This window comes from Dendropsophus ebraccatus, unplaced genomic scaffold, assembly GCF_027789765.1.
Source record: "Dendropsophus ebraccatus isolate aDenEbr1 unplaced genomic scaffold, aDenEbr1.pat pat_scaffold_1418_ctg1, whole genome shotgun sequence".
NCBI classification, from domain to species: Eukaryota; Metazoa; Chordata; class Amphibia; order Anura; family Hylidae; genus Dendropsophus; species Dendropsophus ebraccatus.
In genome coordinates, this window is record NW_027208839.1 from 1 (window position 1) to 21,615 (window position 21,615).

Sequence of the window (21,615 nt, forward strand, 5' to 3'; positions counted from 1 at the left end):
AGGTAATTTTGGCAGCTGTAACTGCCCTGCTCTGAGGAAAATCTGTCTATAAGATGGAAGAGCACGGAGGAGCATGTGACTGTGCTCCGCCTCCCAGTGTCCACCACAGAGCCTGTATATGCCTATGGAGGACACAGGGGGCGTGGGCTCCTCCATATCGGCCATCTTATGGACAGACTTTCCACAGAGCAGGACAGCACAGCCTAGAAGAAGGGGAGTCTGATTTTAGATCTATGAGGTACACAGGGAGCTGCTGTCAGTAAGGACTGTGAGTATACATACTGTGAGTATACACATACTGAACTATTTTACTATAAAGTGACCAACCCATTTGATATGCTGAAATTACAAATCAATTTTTTCCACTATTCAGGGTCCTCATCCCTACTTCATTGCAGGAGCTTTAAACCAATGCCATATGTGAATGGGTGTACCTGTCAGGAAAATATGCTCACTTTATTTTTATTTTCATGCCAATGTTTGGTCTTTTCTCTGTTCAAAAAAACAGAGACCAAACACAAAGCCTCGGTCCTTTGTGCACTCACGCAAGGAAAGACACTTGTTCACCATGCAGGTTCTATATCAACTATAGGACAGGCTAACTATATTGTTAAAGGCAATATTTAAAATTGTCTGCCGGCAGGGAGTAACATAATAAACAATTACTACTTACCTCTCCCCGTGCCTCTGAAGCACTGGCTTCCCCCTCCAGAACTCTCACCAGGCTCCGGATCTCCTTTGGCTGCAACGTTACGACCCTCTTGATGATCTGCCCACTTAGCCAGTCAGTGACTGGAGTGCCTTATCAGCTGCTGTATGCCCTGGAGGAAGTAGTGTATTCTTTTCAATCTGACATGGTGATCTCTGCTGCCACCTCTGTCTGTGTCAGGAATTGTTCAGAGCAGGAGCATATAAAACATAGGCATATCTGTAAATGTAATAATGTGTATAATATACAGTAGATATGTAACATAGCAGTGGCTTTACCTCTTTGGATTTTTCATTTCTTCTGTTACATAATTGATACAATCCCAGCCAGAAAAGGAATACAAAGCGGAGTAAAAGGCCATAGTTAATGACCCTATATTGATTTTAGAGCCTTCAAATGATCTTTCCAGATTATAGGTGTTACCTGGAATAATACGTTAAGATAAAAAATTATTTATCTTGAAATCTAGTTTCTGCAAAGATCACAAGCATGTGTAAATACAGAAAGCTTTTTGACATAATGGATAGTAGCATCTACCTTCCAGTATGATGTAGTTCCCCTTCTCTGTTTTCAGGCTCTGTGTAAATGTTCAGAAACCTTCTCTATATAAAAAGCTTCTCTAAGGGTCCTATTACACAGCCCTATCATAAACTGTAAACAAGCGCCAATATTCTAGATCGGTGCTCAATTACTGAGCTGTTACACTGGCCGACTATCGGGCAACAAGGGATGCACTGACATCGTTAGCTAAGTCTGTGCAGCCTTTGCCTTTAGTGTAAAATAATAAAGTAGTAACTCACCTTACTACGTTCCCTGGTGTCCTCAGAGGGCTTCCCGGTGTCTGCAGCGCTACCTCCTGTTCCGGTCTTTGCACAGACAGGCCACACAGCCAATCACAAGCCAAGACAGGCCGCGGCAATAGGCGGCCTGTCTTGGTCAGTGATTGGCTGAACGGCTGCGGCCTGTCAGTGCAAAGACCGGAACAGACACTTGCTGCAGACACCGGGGAAGGCCTCTGAGGACACAGAGGAAGGCCCTAGGACACCAGGGAATGTGGTAAGGTAAGTTAATATTTTATTATTTTATTCTACAATCATCAGCCCTTGGCCATGCATCGCTATTACCCGTAGCAATGCATGCTTGACACCCGATGATTTTAAGTCTGGACCTAAAGAAATGATCAGCTGCTGATCGTTTCATTGGATCTTTCTCTCTATTAAATGGAGCGATAACCTGATTCAGCCAATTTTAGCTCCATGTAATAGATAGAATGATCAGCCGATGAAACGATCATCAGCTGATTGTTTCTTTAGGTCCAGACCTAAAATCATTGGGTGTCGGGAACACATTGCTACATGTAATAGGGCCCTAAGACATTTACCAAATTTACCAAAGGGCAGACACATTTTTTTTATACAACTAGACTTGTTGCATAGAATTATTAGCATTATTCCATTATCAAGATAACACAATTCTGTATGGCTTTCTATGTGACTGGAGAAATAATGAGGTGTATTAGGGCCCCATAGAAGTAAGTCTATAGGTGCTGCAATATAAACCAAGTCAGAGTTTGTAGAGAGTAGTAATAAACTGATACGGGTGCACGAGGCCCTTGGTACACATTTACACAGTTTGCTCACATTTACCAAAAAAATGTGCATTACTTACCCTGACATAATCTTACAATTCCTGCAATGATGATGATAACCAGAGCTAAAACTTTGGCAAATGTTGCCAGCACTTGGAGGATGGCTCCCCATCTGACTTTTGCACAGTTCACCACTGTTAAAAATGCTACAAAATAGATAGTCATTAGATTACAGGAACTAGTTGTGTAAGAAAGGGGCACAATGAAAATCAATAAAGTCACACTCCATTTAAAGTTTTTTAGGCCCTATTACACCAAACAATTATTGGCCGATTCATGTCCGTTCCGGCTGATAATCGTTTGGTGTAATAGTGAAAAGACCATGATTAGCCAACATGCACAATGTATCATGCCATGTAATACAGCCTTTATCTGCTACAGAACATTGTGAATTACTTTTTCTTAGATCAGACAAGAAAGTAAGGGACATATAGAAGTCCCTTAGTTGGCAAAATACATCCCTTCTATAATAATAAAAGAATAGAGGAGTATTAGGTGAGTGTTGTATTTTTCTGTAAATTTGGGCCACAGTTACTGGCATATTATAGGGGCATTATGGCTGGCTGTTTTATAGAGGCACTGTGGCTTCAGTTTTATGGGGTTTATTACACTCTCTTGGTTATGAGTGCACTATAATTACCTCTCTATGTATGCATTGCAGCTGTCACTCTCTGTTCTGGGGGCACAGTGCCCACATTATGGCTCATACTGTGGCTGTAGCTGTTATAAGGATACTGTGGCTGGAATTATATGGAAAACTTAAAATATTGAATGCATTTCTTATTATAAAATGTATTGCTATTGATTTCAGCACATTACTATAAGACAGTAACCATTACTGTATGTTATTATATTTGATATAATATCTACCTAAATAGAATGTGGAACTAAAATATAACTTATGGCCAAATATGGTTTGCTGTCCTGCCGCTAACATGATCCCCACAGAGAATTTCTATTGTACATAACTAAAAAAACATATTTTAGAAATAATGAAATTAGTCTTGGATACTCACCCACACAAACTACTGAAAGAAGGAAGACTGCAGACTGAGGTAGAGAACAGGTAGGAAAAAATGGCTCAATCATATACTGGGCAAATGTCACTGCAAGGATAGCTTGACTGGCCGGATAGATTATTAACATGTTAGTCCATAGGTTTAAAAAGGCCAAAAATCCACCAAATGACTCTTTTATATAAATATAGCTTGCACCTGATTTTGTGATTGTTGTCCCCAACTCAGCATAGCATAGAGCTCCGATCACAGAGAACATTCCCCCTAAAACCCAGATGATCAAGGACAATCCATAAGAGCCACTGTACATGAGAACTCCTTTTGGTGAAACAAATATTCCAGCACCAATGGTATTTCCAATGACCAAACTAACTCCGTGTAGAAGTGAGATTTCTTCCTTCAGTTTTATGGAGTTTGTGGAAATATCTTGGGAACTCTCCATTTTTATTCAGTCACTTTTCAAACAATGTGAAGATTTCAGACCCCAGGACTAGAATAAATAAATAAAATAGGTCTAAAGTTTACATAAAATTTTAACTACAGTTAATGCATCACAAATACTACAATTTTCATAATTATTTGCACTGTTAAAAAATTATGTGTCATGAAATTTTAAATGAAAACTTACGGAAGTAAAAAAGCTGAAACAGATCCAGACAGAAATCCTGCCTTGGTAGTGATAAAAGTTAAACAAACTGAAATCTAGTACCAAAGCTCAATATGTGGTGAGTGCACAAGCCACTGACCTTGTTTCTGGAACCTTTGTCCCGTTCATGTGCTAATTGTTGCAAAATACACATCTAATATAATACCAGTGCATGCTCTCTATGAATGTGCTATACTGTAGGTAGAAGCTTGTGGAAGAGGTAAAAGAAGATTACATAATACAGTGTAAGAATTTTGTATAATAAGATTTAAGGTGATGCTTACTGTGTATGCTAGAAAAGGCTCTCTGGTTCAGCACCAATGCTGGCTATACTTATCCCCAATGGTTGTGACCTGCCGGGCTGTGATGGGTCCCTTGGGCCCTTATCACAGTGGTCCAGAGTGGAGAGATGACCCACCTGGACTGTTGGTACCGCCACACACAGAAAGGGGAAGTTGACCCAAGGACGGTGTAGCCTGTGTGTATAGGTGCTGGTGCAATTATCACTGAGTCCCAGTAGAATAAATAACGTGATCTTTACTGACAAGTCTCTTGAAATACAGGATAATGAGTAACTGTTGAGATACAGACTTGCGTTCACTGAATCTGTGCTGAGAGATGCTGAAGTAGTGAGGTAGAATAGCAGTGCTGGTTTAGTTGAGTAGAGAATTCAGAAGCGTTAAGAGGAGTTTGTCGGGAGAGCCCCAACCCAGTTTAGTAATATGCTCTGCCAGAACTTTGTAAGAAGAGATACTTGAAAAAGAAATACTTGAGAGAAGAAGAATACTTGTGCTCGTTTCAACCTTCGTCGCTATGAACCACCTTCTGCCCTGCATTGTTTGGGTACCCATCCTACGAGGGAGACACAAGCCCCAGTCTTAGTTATCTAAGTTGAGCAAAGTGTCCGAGCATGTCCCGGTTTCACCTGCCTTGCGAGATAGAGTACTTAGGCCATGACTATGGCTGCTTTGCTTTATCCGGGTGAGTTCCTCAGCCTAGGATACCGCCCTGCACTGTATAGAGATGTTCACGGCGTGGGTTGAGGTATTCTCTGACTTGTCCTCCTCAAGTGTTTAGCACTGCATATCGATTATAAGTGTAGCTTTAGAAAAGAAAGTCTCTGCATTCTTCATACGAGTCTGTCCTCTAACACAGCTGGTCTGGCAGAGCCAGGCTCCTGGCTAAGTTCAGCAGGGATGCCTGATCTGTGTGTCTTGCTCCACTGAGAATCGGAGAAGAACTAAGTGTGTCCTACACTTCCTCTCCCCATGTGACTACTTCCTACAGGGTGCATGAAACAGCCTCTGTGAGTGGTGGAGAAGAGAGTGCATAGTAGAGAAGTGAATAGAGATAGGTAGAAAAAGAACAGCATCTCTCATAGGTGAATAGAATCACAAGATACAATAGTAACCCTTAAATGACTACAGCTGTGCAATATAAAAAAATATATATAGTATATATTGTGGTAAAACCTGAGAGTACAACTTCATTACCACTTTACTCTTGAAGTACAAGGCTTTTTCTACAGGTGCCCAAACTAGAAACACCCATGTGGGACACCACATATCCACAGGGCTCTATTCACAGAGGCAGAGCACAACGTGTTGAAAGGCTGTGTTTCTATATCATGTTTTTACCATAAATGCAATGTGGAGCACAGGCTAAAACTTACTTCTCTTCTGTCAGTATAGCATCTTACTCTGCACTGCAGCCTTCAGTGATCATGTGATGGTAACTAGAGGCTGCAATGCAGGTGAAGACAGTCAAGAGTGGGGAGGTATAAGTGCTTAATTCTAACTGAGGAGCAGAGAACATGTCATTCTGACAGGTTTTCTGCTCCTCTACAGTTAGCAGCAATCTATCTGTATAGATCCCTTCTTACTGTCTGGCCTCTGAGGAACTCCAAATACAGACATGGCTACAGGGGACATATTTGACTACAGTGGGCATACCTAGCTATAGTGGACATTGTATCTGGCTATAGGGGCATATCTACCTACTGGAGGCATACCTGGCTGCATTGGACATTCTTGGTTACAAGGACATATATGACTAGAGAAGAATACCTGGCTTAAGGGGTGTACCTGATTACTGGCGACATGGGGGATATCTAACTACAGGTGCATTGTATCTGGCTACAGGGTACAGGGTACATTATTACTGGAAAGGAGGCATTATTAATGGCTACAAGCGAGGGCATTATTATAAGGAGGTATTATTAATGGCAACAGGGGGCATTTTTAATGGCTACCTACAGGGAGCAATGCATCAGACTACAATGGCACAATATCTAGCTACAGGGGGACATTATTACTGGGATTTAGAGATCAGTCACATTGCTATAGGGGATCTTATCTGGTAAAGAACAGGTTACAGACTTTGAACAGAGCCTATAGCCACGGTGTCAACTTATTTAGTCAACAGTTGTAACTGATTGCTTCCTTGGGGGTACTCTGTTTGAACATCTGATCACATGGGGCATTGGACCTAAAAAGGTTGAGAAACACAGATCTAGCATACCAGTCTCTTACATCAGTGCATTTTATTACATTATTTATGCCACTGCCATTTAGTAGTGAGACATGTATTTTCACTGTGGGGGTTACTTATTCCAACTTTTTTACTTAATACTTTATTTAGTCACTTAATTGCTACATTATACATATTAAATATAATACAAATATAAATGTAATACATATTACTACACTTCAATTTCACTGCAAAGTACTAGTAGCTAAGTATTTGTATCTTCCCGTTAAGTACTATGGGGGAAATCTATCACGGCAGAACTTGGTGTGTCTGCGCAAAGACCTGTGACTTTTGCTGAATATGCACAGAGTTTGGCAAGCAAGTCGGAATTGGGTGTGTGGCCATGCTTGGAGGGGGTTTGGAAACACGTGCCACATTTATCCTAATTTTTCACTTTTGCCTAGATGTAAATTGTAGCTGAGATCTAAGCCATTTCCGAGCGGGCATAAATTTTTAGTAATGGTGCACAGGCATCCTTATGTGTGCCTGGATTTATGTAGTAAAGCGTGTGCCTCTATGTTTTATCTACGGTGCACCATCTGGTGGTTGAATACTTCATTGCAGGTGAATATTGATATGCATTAGACTGTTTTACATATTAGATTTGTCATCTCTTTAGGACACAAGTATGAAAATGTGGGTTTATATTTTGCTTCTTATATCTCGTGTAGTACTTTTAGTAATTGTCCACTTATACTATCCAAACTCCAAGTATAAGCAGTATAACAGCACCATAGCACTACATGGTATGCTGATCCTCCTTGATATGGCTGTGCACATAGGGGGAGATTTATCAAACTGGTGTAAAGTAGAATTGTCTTAGTTGCCCTAGCTACAATAAGATTCCACTTTTCATCCTCAAGGATTCTTTAAAAAAGAATGTGGAATCTGATTGGTTGCTAGGGGCAACTGAGCCAATTCTACTTTAAACCAGTTTGATAAATCTCCCCATAGTTTGTATTTATGGGCTTTTCTATTTGTATTTATTCTGTACAAGCCACTTGATTTGCCTCTGGGTAGGGCATGCACACTGGTTACATGTTCATGCCATATCTACATGGCCAGCTTCTGCAACGTGTATGCAGACATCTCAGTGTTGCATTGTGCCAGAGCAACACCCTCAGTGCTGGCTAGAGTATACAGCCCTACACAGTTTGCCTATAGCTGTGTTCTTTAGATTGTCTGGGCCAGGGGCACAGGCTACCTACTTCTGCTTAAAGGGTTACTCCGGCGAGGGGTGGGGGGGGGCTTGGGAGCTTTTTTCCGATGTGGCCAGGGAGGAGGTGGCTGAGGGCAACGCCATTCACTCACCTCCCTTGTTCCAGCGGCGGGTCCCTTATCGCGGCGCTCCGGCCACTTCCTGTTTCTAACGCAGGCTCGGGACGTGACGTTTCAAGTCCGCTCAGGCCAGTCAGTGATGGAGGTGGGAGAATTTGGGCCATGTGATATGGCCTTAACTTATCAAAACCAAAATATGAAAGCATAGTACCTAAAGCTAATTACTGTGTATGTGTTAAAGGGGTATTTTGTCCTGAATCCCTTTTTTTGCAATGCCCGATAGGGGGTGGTTGAAAACAATAACATCCACTTACCTCCCTGGCCCAAGTTCTACTGCCTGCATTCCGCTGATCCGGTACCCCTGTGTTGGGCCACTTCCTGGTCTTGAGACAGGACTTTAGACATGCCATGGAAGGCCACCTCAGCCATTCAGTGGCAGATGCGGGTCTCCATTTTATAATCAAAGAAAAATTGCACCAAGTTACTGAATATGTATATATTTTATTATATATTTATTAGTGTGGAAGTCTGGGAGAATCTAGTCTGGGGTTTATATCTGTGGCCATCCAGGTTGCAGAAATACAACTTCCATCAAGCCCCATTGTCAGTTCATAATGGGAGTTGTAGCTCTGTAACAGATTAGGGGATGGCACAGTATAGGAGGGGGGGGGGGCAGTGGCCCAGTAGAACAACATCTTCCAGCATGCTGTGTGGTAATATGGAGAACTACGTCAAATAATGGGTGTTGTAGTTCTGCAAAATATTAGAGTATTACACAGTACACGAGGGGGAGACAGTGGCACAGTACACAAGGGGGAGATGGTGGTACGGTACATGAGGAGGAGACGGTGGCATGGTACAAGAGGGGCCATGTAGGCACGTGTACATGAAGGTTGCATGTGACGTATGTGCAATGTATATTGGTATACTAGACCATATTAAAATATTATGTTTTTCCTGATCAGGAAATCCTATAAAACAATTCCTGATAGTTTTCCTAAATATGGAAACTGATTACTGTCAGGAAATCCTGATGCTTTCCTGAAGCCTTTTGAGGCCTCCTGATCAGGATTTCCTGACAGTAAAAACGGACACTGGACGTGTGAAGGGGGTAATGTAGTACCCTTAATATTAACTGTTGTTACAATGAAACATACCCAATAAATATATTTATTTCAAAGTAAAGAATGACTACAGAGAAAAACAGCTGACAATTTATTCATGATTTTATTGGCTACCATATATATTATAGCAGTATGACATTAAAGACTGTAATGCAGCATAATAATTATACTCAAATCTTTAAAATATGTAGAATTTCTGCAAAAAAGTTAAAATGTTTAGATTTTCAGTTTTCCTTTTTTTGTATGTGAAAGGCTGCATTCACAAGTTCCGCGAAATTGTCCATGGTTGTGGATCTGAAAGAACGAATGTTGCTCAACCGCCAGTCCACCTGTCTGTAATGGAGGTAATGGAGTGGGGATGCGCTGCCAGCAGCTGCCAGGGTTTGAGGTCTGTGAGTGCCACATTTAGCTATGCGGGGAGGGGTCAGGGGTAGTCACAGAGTGTCATATTTAGCCGTGTGGATGCGTTGCCTTCCTGGCTGTGTTTGAGTGACACATTCAGCTCACTGACACCAGAAGGACAAGGCACTACCTTTAAGATAACAGAGGGTGCTCTACCCAATATGGCATGAAAACATATGCAACACAAACAAGAGAAAGAATGCCATAAACTGAAAAGGGTGGCACATCCAGAGTAAACAGACTATATCCCAAAAATTACGTATAAGAAATATAGAAATCTTTATTGATAAATAGAGCAACAGGTGCCAAACAAACACATTAAAATCATTTAAAACACACACAACACATAAGGGACTGTGCAAGATGAACACAGACCCAAAGATACCCCGACATGAACAATAGTAATGACCCCCCCAAATGGTATTATGGAACAGGCTGCTAAGTCAAAAAATCAAATGTGAAATATACAGACCATGATGTGTGAGCCTATATCCTAAGATGTACTAATCAAGGAGTGGCAGAGTGTAAATTCAGCCATATATGGCTAACCATAAAAGAATTTGTATCACCATAAAGGGAGGTCCATGTCGAGGTCCACTGGACCCCACGCGTTTCCGTCTCAGCACCGAGAGAAATGATTTATTTACTTGACACATTGTATTATTGACTAAAATGTACATTTTCTCATTAAAATAACTTATCATTAATCATATAATTATGATTGATTCTGAAAGCAAATCAAAAGTCTGCCCAAAATTCATCTCTTTTCCATTTACATTATGTTCTTAGGTATAAAGCTCTGATCCCACTGTTCACATCATGTTGCACCTTTGTGCATTAGTTTCACTTTGTCTTTCTCTTATCAAAAATGCATCCCAGGCTGGTGGCGACAAAGTCAGCTTGATCTGAAAATGGTTCCAGAATCTGTAACACAAAGAACAAGCAAAACAATGGGGCAGATAAATAAAAATTTATTCTTAGTGAAATTCAAATTTAGACTAGACAGTCTAAGGCTGCGTTCACACTACGTATATTTCAGTCAGTATATGTACTGTATATTTCAGTCAGTATATTTCAGTCAGTATTGCAACCAAAACCAGGAGTGGATTAAAAACACAGAAAGGAACTGTTCACACAATGTTGAAATTGAGTGAATGGCTGCCATTTAATGGCAAATATTTGCTGTTATTTTAGAACAACGGCTGTTATATTGAAATAATGGCCATTGTGTGAACAGAGCCTTTCTGTGTTTTTAATCCACTCCTGGTTTTGGTTGCAATACTGACTGAAATATAAGTAGTCTGAACGCAGCCGGGGGCTAGGTTCACACTATGTAACTGTGCGGCTGTATTTTTTATGCGGCTGTAAATGTGCGGATGAAACTATGGCCGTGGGAAAAAAATAGACATGCGGCTGAAAACATACGGTCATTTACTTGGAAATCTGGTTCAACTAAAAATGACAAAATCTTAAGAAAGTGATGCAAACACCTCTGGATGCATCTGGGAAAGCAGGGAAACAGTTTAGATGAATCGCTACTACCGGGGTTTGCGATCCTCTGCAGTATGCCGATGCCTCTCATGTTTAATATAATGAATTAATAAAACACATTTTCGTTGTAATAAAGTCCCTTTCATTGTTCAATAATTTAATTTAAACAATTCCATCATTTTGCAATTAAATATACATTTATTTATATATATATTTATTTTAACAGTATATTTATATATATATTTATTTTTTGACAGTATATTTAATTGCACAATGATGGATTCGTTAGAATTAAATTATTGAACAACGAAACTGATTTTATTTTAACAAAAATGTGTTTATTAATTAAATATTAATTAGTACAGGAAGCTCCAGTAAGCCGTTAATTCATATTGCCGGCAATAGAGCATTCTGTACTAATCATCACTTTACTGTAATTAAAACATCAATTATGTTATCACAATAGCATTATTAGAAGAAACATTTAGAATTATATGTGCGCTCAGCTGATTGGCTGATCGGCTGAGCGCACATATAATTAGCGGGTCCGCAGCACAGTGACTTCATTGTGCTGCGGACCAGCGAAGAGGACACATCGGGGTGAGTATACAGATCTCCCCACCCCCTCCCCAGCACTGCACCCCTCCCAGCAAGGAAGGGGGGTCACTTAACCCCTTCCTTGCTGGGATGGGTGCAGTCTGACATCAGTCTGGCCCCCAAGGGGTTAAGGGGGTTACAATACATCCTCCCTTAACCCCTTGGGGGCCAGACTGTAAGCAGCGATCTGTAAAGATGCTGCATACTGTAAGGTGCACAACACCGCTCACAATGATGGGTGTTGTGCTCCTGTTTGTGTGTTTTTTGTGTGTTTCTCCCTTTTTGTTTTCAGATATCGGTATCCTGTGGATTACGTCGGATTCCGTGGACTACGTTGATGACCAGCGGTTGTTTGTTGTTTTTTTTTTTAATAAAATGGTCAATGAGGGGTGTGGGGGTGTTTTTATTTGAATAAAATTTTTTTTTAAACTTGTGTCTTGTCTTTATTTCTTTACTTTATAGACTTATTAGTGAAAGCCTTCTAATAGACGGAATCCATTACTAAGTTGGGGCCTAGTGTTAGCCGGTATAAAATGGTTATAAAAATAGGGGGGACCCTATGCGGTTTTTTTTAAATAAATAATAAAAAAAAAACGCATAGGGTCCCCCCTATTTTTATAACCAGCCGGGTTAAAAACCAAAAGACAGCAGCCTGGTAACACCAGGGTGGGAAGAGCCATTGGTTTAGGCCCTCCCCAGCCTAAATCTTACCAGCCTGCTGCCGCCCGGTCCAGGAGCGCCAATTTTGACGCTCCGGGACCACTGGCACCCGGCTCTTCCCAGTACCCCTGGTGGCATTGGGTACTGGGGCAATAAGAGGGGGTTAGTGTTAGCCATTTTATACCGGCTAACACTAGGCCGTCTATTAGACGGCTTCCACTACTAAGTCTATAAAGTAAAGAAATAAATAAAGATAAGACACAAGTTAAAAAAAATTTTTATTCAAATAAAAACACCCCCACACCCCTCATTGACCATTTTATTAAAAAAAAAAAAAAAAAACAACCGCTGGTCATCGACGTAGTCCACAGAATCCGACGTAATCCACAGGATACCGATATCTGAAAAACAAAAAGGGAGAAACACACAAACAGGAGCACAACACCCATCATTGTGAGCGTTGTTGTGCTCCTTACAGTATGCAGCATCTTTACAGATCGCTGCTTACAGTCTGGCCCCCAAGGGGTTAAGGGAGGATGTATTGTATCCCCCTCAACCCCTTGGGGGCCAGACTGATGTCAGACTGCACCCATCCCAGCAAGGAAAGGGTTAAGTGACCCCCCTTCCTTGCTGGGAGGGGTGCAGTGCTGGGGAGGGGGTGGGGAGAGCTCTATACTCACCCCGATGTGTCCTCTTCGCTGGTCCGCAGCACAATGAAGTGACTGTGCCGCGGACCCGCTAATTATATGTGCGCTGAGCCGATCAGCCAATCAGCTGAGCGCACATATAATTCTAAATGTTTCTTCTAATAATGCTATTGTGATAACATAATTAGAAGAAACATTTGATGTTTTAATTACAGTAAAGTGATGATTAGTACAGAATGCTCTATTGCCGGCAATATGAATTAACGGCTTACTGGAGCTTCCTGTACTAATTAATATTTAATTAATAAAACACATTTTCGTTAAAATAAAATCAGTTTCGTTGATCAATAATTTAATTCTAAAGAATCCATCATTGTGCAATTAAATATACTGTCAAAAAATAAAATATATATATATAAATATACATTTATTTATATATATATTTATTTTAACAGTATATTTAATTGCACAATGATGGATTCGTTAGAATTAAATTATTGACCAACGAAAGGGACTTTATTACAAAGAAAATGTGTTTTATTAATTTAATATATTAACTATTAGAGGCATCGGCATTCGGCATCATTGCCGGCTATTTTTGAAGTACTCCGTACGGACCGCCTGTCAATCCACGGCCGCATGTCCAGCCGCAAACAATGGTCTTGTTCATTTTTTATGGGTCCGTTTACGATAGGGCCGTAGATTCATACATAGTGTGCACTGTGCAGCCGTATATCGTATACTTTCCAGCGTACGCATGAACCACCAAAAATACCGCTGCACAATTACAGCCGCAAATACAGCCGCACAGTTACATAGTGTGAACCTAGCCTTATGGTGCGTTTACACAGACAGATTTATCTGACAGATTTTGGAAGCCAAAGCCAGGAATAGATTTGGAAAGAGGAGAAATCTCAGTCTTTCCTTTATGACCTCTTCTCTGTTTATAGTCTGCTCCTGGCTTTGGCCTAAAAAATCTGTCAGATAAATCTGTCTGTGGGAACGTTCCCACAAAGTATTTTTGCCCAGCATTTTGCAAACTACTAGTGGATTGAAAACATAGAAAGGCTATGTTCACACACTGTTGAAATTAATGGCAAATAACGGCTGTTATTTCAAAACAACAGCTGTTGTTTTAAAAGAACGGTAATTATTTGCCGTTAAATGGTGGCCTTCCACTCAATTTAAACAATGTGTGAACATAGCCTTTGTGTGTTTTCAATGCATTCCTGAACTGTTACCTTCACTGTACCACGACTGATTTATTTAATAAAATAAGATTGCACAAGTCTAAATTATACACAAGTCTAAGTCTAAAGACATGCGCAGTATGGCACGATCTTGAGCAGTTGTGACTAAGTCCCCTGACATGCGCACTGATTACATCTTTCATTAAATTTCTTAGTGACATGTCATGCGCAGATGCATCTTCATTCAAAAAGAACTAAGTGGGAAGATATGCGTGAGACGCTAGATTGGAACTTCCTACCTCTGTGACGTATACTGGAAAGCTGACGTCACTGGGCTCTAACTTCCAATGAAAATTAAACACTCACACACGAGAGCTAAACATTGGCTCCGTGATACAAATGGGCTGTCCGGCTGTTCCTGTTCAAAGTATCGGCGCTCCTATAAGAGACAGTCGGCGATAGCAGAGGGTTAGATTGCCAACTCTTTGAAAAAGCTGATGAGTTATCAGCGAAACATGTCAGATGGGCATGGGATCCGGGTGGTTGGTGTGGGCTATGGATGTGGATATGCGTATACAAAACCGCATGTAGTGAGCGTACTGGCTCTATTCCCAGATGGGACTTATCTGTTAGCTCCGGGAAATACCGGAAAAGTATACGGGGACTAATAGTGGTTAGAGTGGCGGGTGTGTTTTGCTTATCACTCGTCACTAAGTAACAGTAAGTCGATAGAACAAAAGTTCATCAGTCTAGCACCAACGGCCGAGGTGCTGCTATTGTTAACCACTTGTCTGCCGTATACATGTGTGTGTAGTCCATTGGAGCCCACAGGTAACCAACACCTGGATCTATTTTAAAACTTTACTATCACTGTAGATTGAGCACATTATAGTTATTTTAAAGTAACAATAAAAGCTAAGTTTTAGTCCGCAGGGAACCATAGGCATAAGGGTTTACTCCCATTGTATTACACAAAAACGTGCCTCCTGACTGGGCTGGGATCCCCCCTCCCCGTCCAAGGTTAAATAAAGCACGCTTTTTTTATGGTAGAATCAGAAAACATACTGATGATGGTAGATGTCTGGGTCCCGTTGGATTCGGGTTTGGAATCCAATGTACAAATCGTCCCATAGAAGGCCATTCTTTACTACATGTCTCATGACAGTAGCACGTGTTCTTATCTGTTGTAAAATAGAAAATTGTACTGTTAGTATTGGATTGTCATATTAATTTGTATAAAAGATGTACTGCTGTGTGCTAAATTAGCGATTAGGTGATTGCGCCAAGTCCCCTAGGGAGACAAAAAAGAGAAAATAAGTAAAAAAAAAAGGTAGAAAAATTTAATAAAAAATATAAGGAAAAAATGCCCTGTCCCAATTAATCCCTATATTAATGCAAATCTTTTTTAACAATAACCCATTATTTTTATACAGCTTGGTAAAAAAAAAAAAAATAAAAAAGCACTCCAGAATTGCCAGATCACCTCAAAAATCTTTAAAAAATATAAAAATAAAAGTACATATTATTAAAACATTTTAAACTTTCTTTTTTACAGCCTAGGGAGATCTAGGGGACTTTGAGGGGTTTAGTTTAAAATATGGTTACTTCTGGGGAAGGTCCACTGTATTCACACCATAGGAGCACTGCAAATTAATCGGGGGCCCTAAAACTATTTCTGCAAAAGTTACAATATTAAGTCCACAACTCCATAAAGGTTTACGACTTTATTTCCAAACATCTTAAAAGTACTGAATGAATTGAAAGCACTCTGACGCATTGCGGGGACTGGCCTCTTAATCATGGCAAGTACAAAATGAGAAGTTACATTCTTATATATGTGAATGATCACCAAGGTAAATGAAAGCCCCAAACACAGGGGAGTATACCTAATGCTGACCACATCACTCACTTACAAGGAGTCCAGGAAAACCTGGAATACAGAAATATTTTTGCAATTCTCCAATAGGGAGTTTTCTAGTTACATGAGCAGGATGGCTACTACGGGCATGTAAAATGCTGTTTCCTTAGCTGGGTTTCTTGTATAACCTGGTATGTATTTTATTCCCCTAGAAGAAAAGTTGGACATCCACGAACGAGATGGAATAACATTTATATTGATAAGTGAATTTTAAATTCAGATTGTTGGCATTAATAATTTGAACAAAATTCCAGACCTCACTCACGGTGCCCACCAATATTAGAAGGAGGTCGTCAATGTACCTTCCATACCACAAGATAAATATCTGGTATGAATTGTGGACACTGTACTGGACAACCTCCTCCCAATATGACATATAGATGTTTGCCAGCATTGGTGAGAAGCTGGCACCCTTCAGGCAACCTATGACTTGTAAGTAAAACTGATCCATGAACTGAAAAAATTGTTCGACAATAAAAATGTTGTGACCATAAGACTGTATTTCTGCAAATTCATATCATAGTTGCTATATTTCTGCACATGATATGCAAGTGCAGATATAGCCCTATCATGCAAAATGCTGCGGTGACAGTGCATGACAACTCAGAACAAGATGACCAATATGCAGATTCTACCTAGTCTGGACAACCAATGAAAAAAGCTTACTATTCTCAAGTACGACCTAGATATACCAACTTTGTGCCTCCCAAACACCCACTCATGTCAATTATGCTACCATAATCAGGAGAAATTTATTAACACATTTTTGGGTGCATTTTTCCACTAGTGGGAATGAGGAATTTTTAGGCAAAAATGTTTACTGATGAAAATGTGAATTTTCTACTAAATGTTTGCTGAATATACAAAATAGTGTTCTTTCTCTTTCTGAACCCTGCAGTGAGCGGAAACTACACATAAAAAATTGTTACACAATGTCATCTAAGTGCTAATTCTTCTGTGTTGTTTGTAAAAATAAGAAAATATGATATAAAACTATGGCTGGGTTCATACTATGTTTTTTTTCATCTGTCTTTTTCATCCATTTTTAAAAAAAAACAAAATCTGATTGAAATGCCATTTTGATGAGTTTTTCCATTGACTTCCATTATAAAAAAAAAAAAAAAAATCAAAACGCATCTTTTTTTTATTTAACATGCACAAAATGGATGAAAAAACATAGTGTGAACCTAGCCTACCTAGCCTACCTATATTAGAAAACTTTTGATTTTTACAACTAATTCTAAAACAGACTGACAGTCTAAGGCTGGGTTCACACTACGTATATTTCAGTCAGTATTGTGGTCCTCATATTGCAACCAAAATCAGGAGTGGATTGAAGACACAGAAAGGCTCTGTTCACACAATGTTGAAATTGAGTGGATGGCCGCCATTTAATGGCAAATATTTGCTGTTATTTTAAAACAACGGCTGTTATATTGAAATAATGGCAGTTATTTACTGTTATATGCCGGCCATCCACTCAATTTCAACATTGTGTGGACAGAGCCCTCAGGCTGAGTTCACACACAGTATATTTCAGTCAGTATTATGGTCCTCATATTGCAACTAAAACCAGGAGTGGATTGAAAACACAGAAAGGCTCTGTTCACATATGGCAGCCATCCACTCAATTTCAACATTGTGTGAACAGAGCCTTTCTGTGTTTCAGTCCACTCCTGGTTGAGGTTGCAAAATACTGACTGAAATATACTGTGTGTGAACCCAGCCTAACTGTGAAACGTCTGTTAGAATCAAAAGTTCATTTAAAGGGCATTTATGTTTTGGCACTTCAACTTGCAAACCCAATTTGGTGTGTAAAAAAAGCACAGTTAGGAAAAGAAGGCCTTAAAATCAAGTGGTTCTTTGCTTCCAAGGATATGTTCACATATTGGGGGAAAGTTATTAAACTAAAAAGTTGTATTTTTTGTCGTAAAATGGCCAGATGCTAATTAATTTATTCGCCAATGGCCGTCTTGCGAATAAAATATTAGCATCTGGCCATTTTACGCCACCTTCGCCATTGGGGCGGGGAGGGGGTGTGGAGGGAGCGAAACGGGGGATGCGGACTCTGGGTCCGCTGCATTTATCATTTTTCGTTACGAAAAATTATACTGAAACCTACGTCAACTCTGAGCTCGCGTAGGTTTCAAAATTTTCGCACGGAGAGGCTTAGTGCAGTCGGGATCATGTGAAGGCGATACGCCTCTACATAAATCCCCTGAGCTCTGGAGCTGTGGGGCCATTTTTAAGCTCGGCATAAAAAATGCCAGACTTCATAAATGTCCCCCATTGTCTTTTGCCATACAGTGACAGTAGCCAGTAGAAGTTGTTCCAAAATGTATGTACTGTACTTATTTACCATACATCTACTTTCTTTTGACGTATCCATTACATACATCGTGCAGATGTCTCTCATACGTTGCCTATAAACTGCAATGTTAAAAACAACTATACATCTTGCATCCTTCTTTATAAAGTATACAAAATCGTTTCAACTGTGCTTTTGCATACTTTGTTAGAAAAGAATAACCACTCATTATTAGTAGAGATGAGCATAGCAAATCCATCAAAGCAAGATTTACTGCAAATCGGGCTGTATAGTCGCTTCGTTCTGCGATGCAAATTCCCGCCCATTTGTTAAGGAAACAAAAGTGCAGCCTCACATTAGCTGTCAGGAGCGTCACTGGGCAGGAGAAAGGGATTAACCATAATCCCTGGTGCCCGTCCAATCGGCTGCAGGCTCCTCTGTGATGTCAGCACCTCCTCCTACCCCTCTATATAAGGCGATTCCATTCCGAAGGTGGCCAGTCGCCTGTGTGTGGAGGAGAGAGCAGAATCACAGCAGGCAGTTAGAGCAGAGCAGGGAGAGACTAACAGAGCGATACAGGGACAAAGAGGAGAGGAAAGGATTGGAGGGCTGATTGTGGATGATTATTTGTTGGAGCTGTCAACCAAATGTCCAGTTTACCAAGTAATTGAGTGCCTAGAGGAATTCACTGGGACCAGTGAAGACACAATCCACATTATTCACTCACTGGGCACTGTAAACTCCTGTTAACTCCTATTAATTTATATCAATTTACTGGGATCAGTGAATTGAGTGTGCGCCTTACAGGGGTCACACTCCACTCCTACTGTGTTATACAAGTTGGGTTTCATTACTGAACCGAGTGTGTCTTACATAATCAGTGGTAGCACTCCACTCCTACTGCGTTCTAAAAATTCATTTTCTTTAGTAATGGGTCACACTACGTCTACATTAAAATAAAGTAAAAAATCAATTGAAATCAAAATGAAGTTGGTACTTATATTGGTGCCACTTAAACTAAATGGGGATACAAAGGGTGCCACACAAGAGGAGGTGATAGGGTACTAGAAGGGGGATTGGAACGTGTTAAATGGTTTATTAGAAAGTTTATATATTTTATGCCACTGTTCCACCAAGGTCCACGACTGTCCATGGCTGAAACTATAAATGATTGACTGGCTGATTGACACTTTTTTTAAATTGTGATTTTCCAATTTTTGACACTTTTACAAGAACATTTGTTAGCAAATTCATCATTTTGTAATACTCCCAGTATTGTAGCTACTATAGTTCGACAGCTGTATTGAAATTTGTTAAAATTCAATTTGCGAATCTTAACGAGTTTGACCCAAAATTCGATAACCTTGCAAAATGAAGGTTGCTAATTTCTAATTATAAGCAAAATGTGCACCCAAAGGACACACTTTGTGCATACGTTGTACTGTAGAAGTGAACAGATACATCGAATTGTATGTCTACATTCTTTTTTGAGGTAAAGGACATGCACGTTATACTTGTCAGCATGGGACTCATTGCCGCGCTGATGCTGGTCCTTGCTTGGCCTTTGGCAGACCCTAACAATCTAGTAACATACAAAGATATAAAAATGGATGTCAGAGAGACACGGGACTTAGGAGGATAGTGCAGTTGTATGATGGCAGCCAGCTGAAGCGGTTTGACCAGCTGCAGAGTCAATTTGTGCTGCCCCATGCTCAGTTGTATAAATATTTACAGCTCCGCCATGCATGTGAAGCGGAAGGGGACATACTGACTTCAGACGTACATTATATGCCACCTATGAATATTGTAGGGGATTCTGAATCCACTAAGGGACTTATCTCCTGTCTATACCGACATATTATGTCCACGCACCTGGATAAATTTCCCCTTCAACTACGGGAGAAATGGGAGGCAGACATAGGCCCTATAGAGGAAGGTCAATGGACGGAAATAATGGAAATGACACCTAAATTGTCCTTGGGGGAGCAGCATAGGCTATCACACCTCTACCTGCTACACCGAGTATATCGCACTCCACAGTTCCTCTTCCGCATAGGGGTTCGGGACACGCCCATGTGCCAGCGTTGTCATGTCCATGAAGGGGGGATACTACATATGTTTTGGCGCTGTCCCAAGCTGTTCCGCTATTGGAGAGGGGTGGCGTCGGCCATACAAAAAGCATATTCAGTGGCACTGCAACAGTCTCCTCTGGTCTTTGTGTTAGGATATGTTGAAGACGTAGCACTACCCGCGGTAGAGCAACTTGCAGTAGCCCGCATTCTATTTATGGCGCGTAAACTCATTGCGCAGCATTGGTTGGACGAGACCCCTCCTTCAAACTCGGAATTTGTGGGGAAGGTCAATTGGCTGATTGGTATGGAGAGGTACGCGTATGAAAAACGCAAAGCATCCAAGAAATTTGAGAAAATCTGGGGAAAATGGTTGGCGACCCCTGGACTAGGGTCAGCTGGGTCTCATACACAGGCTAGGAGGTGAGGTGGGCAGGGTGGAGGAATGATCTATGCTAACATTACTGGTACCTTGTCCCCACTGGCTGGTGAGAGGTGTGCAGGACAGGGCTCAGTTAAGCTGCTTGGACGTGCTTTACCTTTATTTGTCTTTGGTGAACATTCTTCAATTGCAGACCCACTCACGTGGTGGGAGGAGGTCGAGAATCATGGTCTGCAGACTTTTATGTACACTCAACAAGGACTGTGGAACTGACAGGACTGAGGAACGGGGGGTGGGCTAGGGAGGGTTGGGGTCGGAGGGTATGCCCTCTGGGGAGTTTTTGTTTGTTAATGAAAAATGCAAATATTTCAATAAAAATAATTTGGATTAAAAAAAAAAAAAAATGGATGTCAGCTCACCTGTCCTAGTCCCGGACCTTTAACTGAATGAGGAGGGGGTGCACGGATCCTGGGTAGCCGGCCCGCTAACTTAAAGAGCTTCCAAAGAAAAAAAGTGAATGGATCCAGCACTTCTAAAAGAAAAATAAATGCTGCTAAAACTACATGCTTTATTTCATCCTGATTAAAAAGCTGTAGTGCACTACTGGGAGTGCGGTGGCTGGACGACACGTTTCGCGCATGCACGCTTAATCATGTCTGCCATGATTAAGCGCGCATGCACAAAATGCATCGTCCAGCCACCGCACTCCCAGTAGTGCACTACAGCTTTTTAATCAGGATGAAATAAAGCATGAAGTTTTAGCAGCATTTATTTTTCTTTTGGAAGTGCTGGATCCATTCACTTTTTTTCTTTGGAAGCCTAACAATCTATCCCAGATAACATAAATCAATGCAGTACATATGTACTACATTGATCTCTTTGAGCAATCAGTGCATTGCTCATAGAAGTCTCCTGGGGTAGTACAAAATAGTGTAAAAAAAATAAACATATTTGGTATTGCCGAATTGCCAAAATATTAAATTCCTATTCTCACATGGTAA

General features: G+C 40.7%; 2 protein-coding genes across 2 annotated transcripts in view; both read right to left on the reverse strand.

Moving 5' to 3' along the window:
• Positions 1 to 983: 983 nt before the first annotated feature.
• Positions 984 to 4,045, reverse strand: LOC138775219 (Y+L amino acid transporter 2-like). Its single transcript, XM_069955856.1, has 4 exons — positions 4,002 to 4,045; positions 3,374 to 3,863; positions 2,378 to 2,503; positions 984 to 1,132 (listed from the first exon to the last, which is right to left on the reverse strand). The coding sequence occupies exons 2-4, from the start codon at positions 3,813 to 3,815 to the stop codon at positions 984 to 986; spliced, it is 717 nt and encodes a 238-aa protein (XP_069811957.1). The 5' UTR covers positions 3,816 to 3,863; positions 4,002 to 4,045.
• Positions 4,046 to 9,056: 5,011 nt separating this feature from the next.
• Positions 9,057 to 21,615, reverse strand: part of LOC138775220 (cytidine monophosphate-N-acetylneuraminic acid hydroxylase-like) — a gene marked incomplete at its 5' end in the record, with an annotated part of 34,266 nt that continues 21,707 nt past the window's right edge. Inside the window, 2 exons of the mRNA XM_069955857.1 lie at positions 9,057 to 10,276; positions 15,003 to 15,118. Of these exons, the coding sequence (XP_069811958.1) occupies positions 10,165 to 10,276; positions 15,003 to 15,118 (228 nt within the window). The remainder of the gene's footprint in view (positions 10,277 to 15,002; positions 15,119 to 21,615) is intronic.

Excerpts from the sequence above, each read along its gene's own strand:
- LOC138775219 (XM_069955856.1), bottom strand. The coding sequence starts at position 3,815 with ATGGAGAGTTCCCAAGATATTTCCACAAACTCCATAAAACTGAAGGAA. Across the intron at positions 2,504-3,373 it reads TCTTTCAGTAGTTTGTGTGG|CATTTTTAACAGTGGTGAAC; the intron begins GTGAGTATCCAA and ends TCTATTTTGTAG. Across the intron at positions 1,133-2,377 it reads AATTGTAAGATTATGTCAGG|GTAACACCTATAATCTGGAA; the intron begins GTAAGTAATGCA and ends GTATTATTCCAG.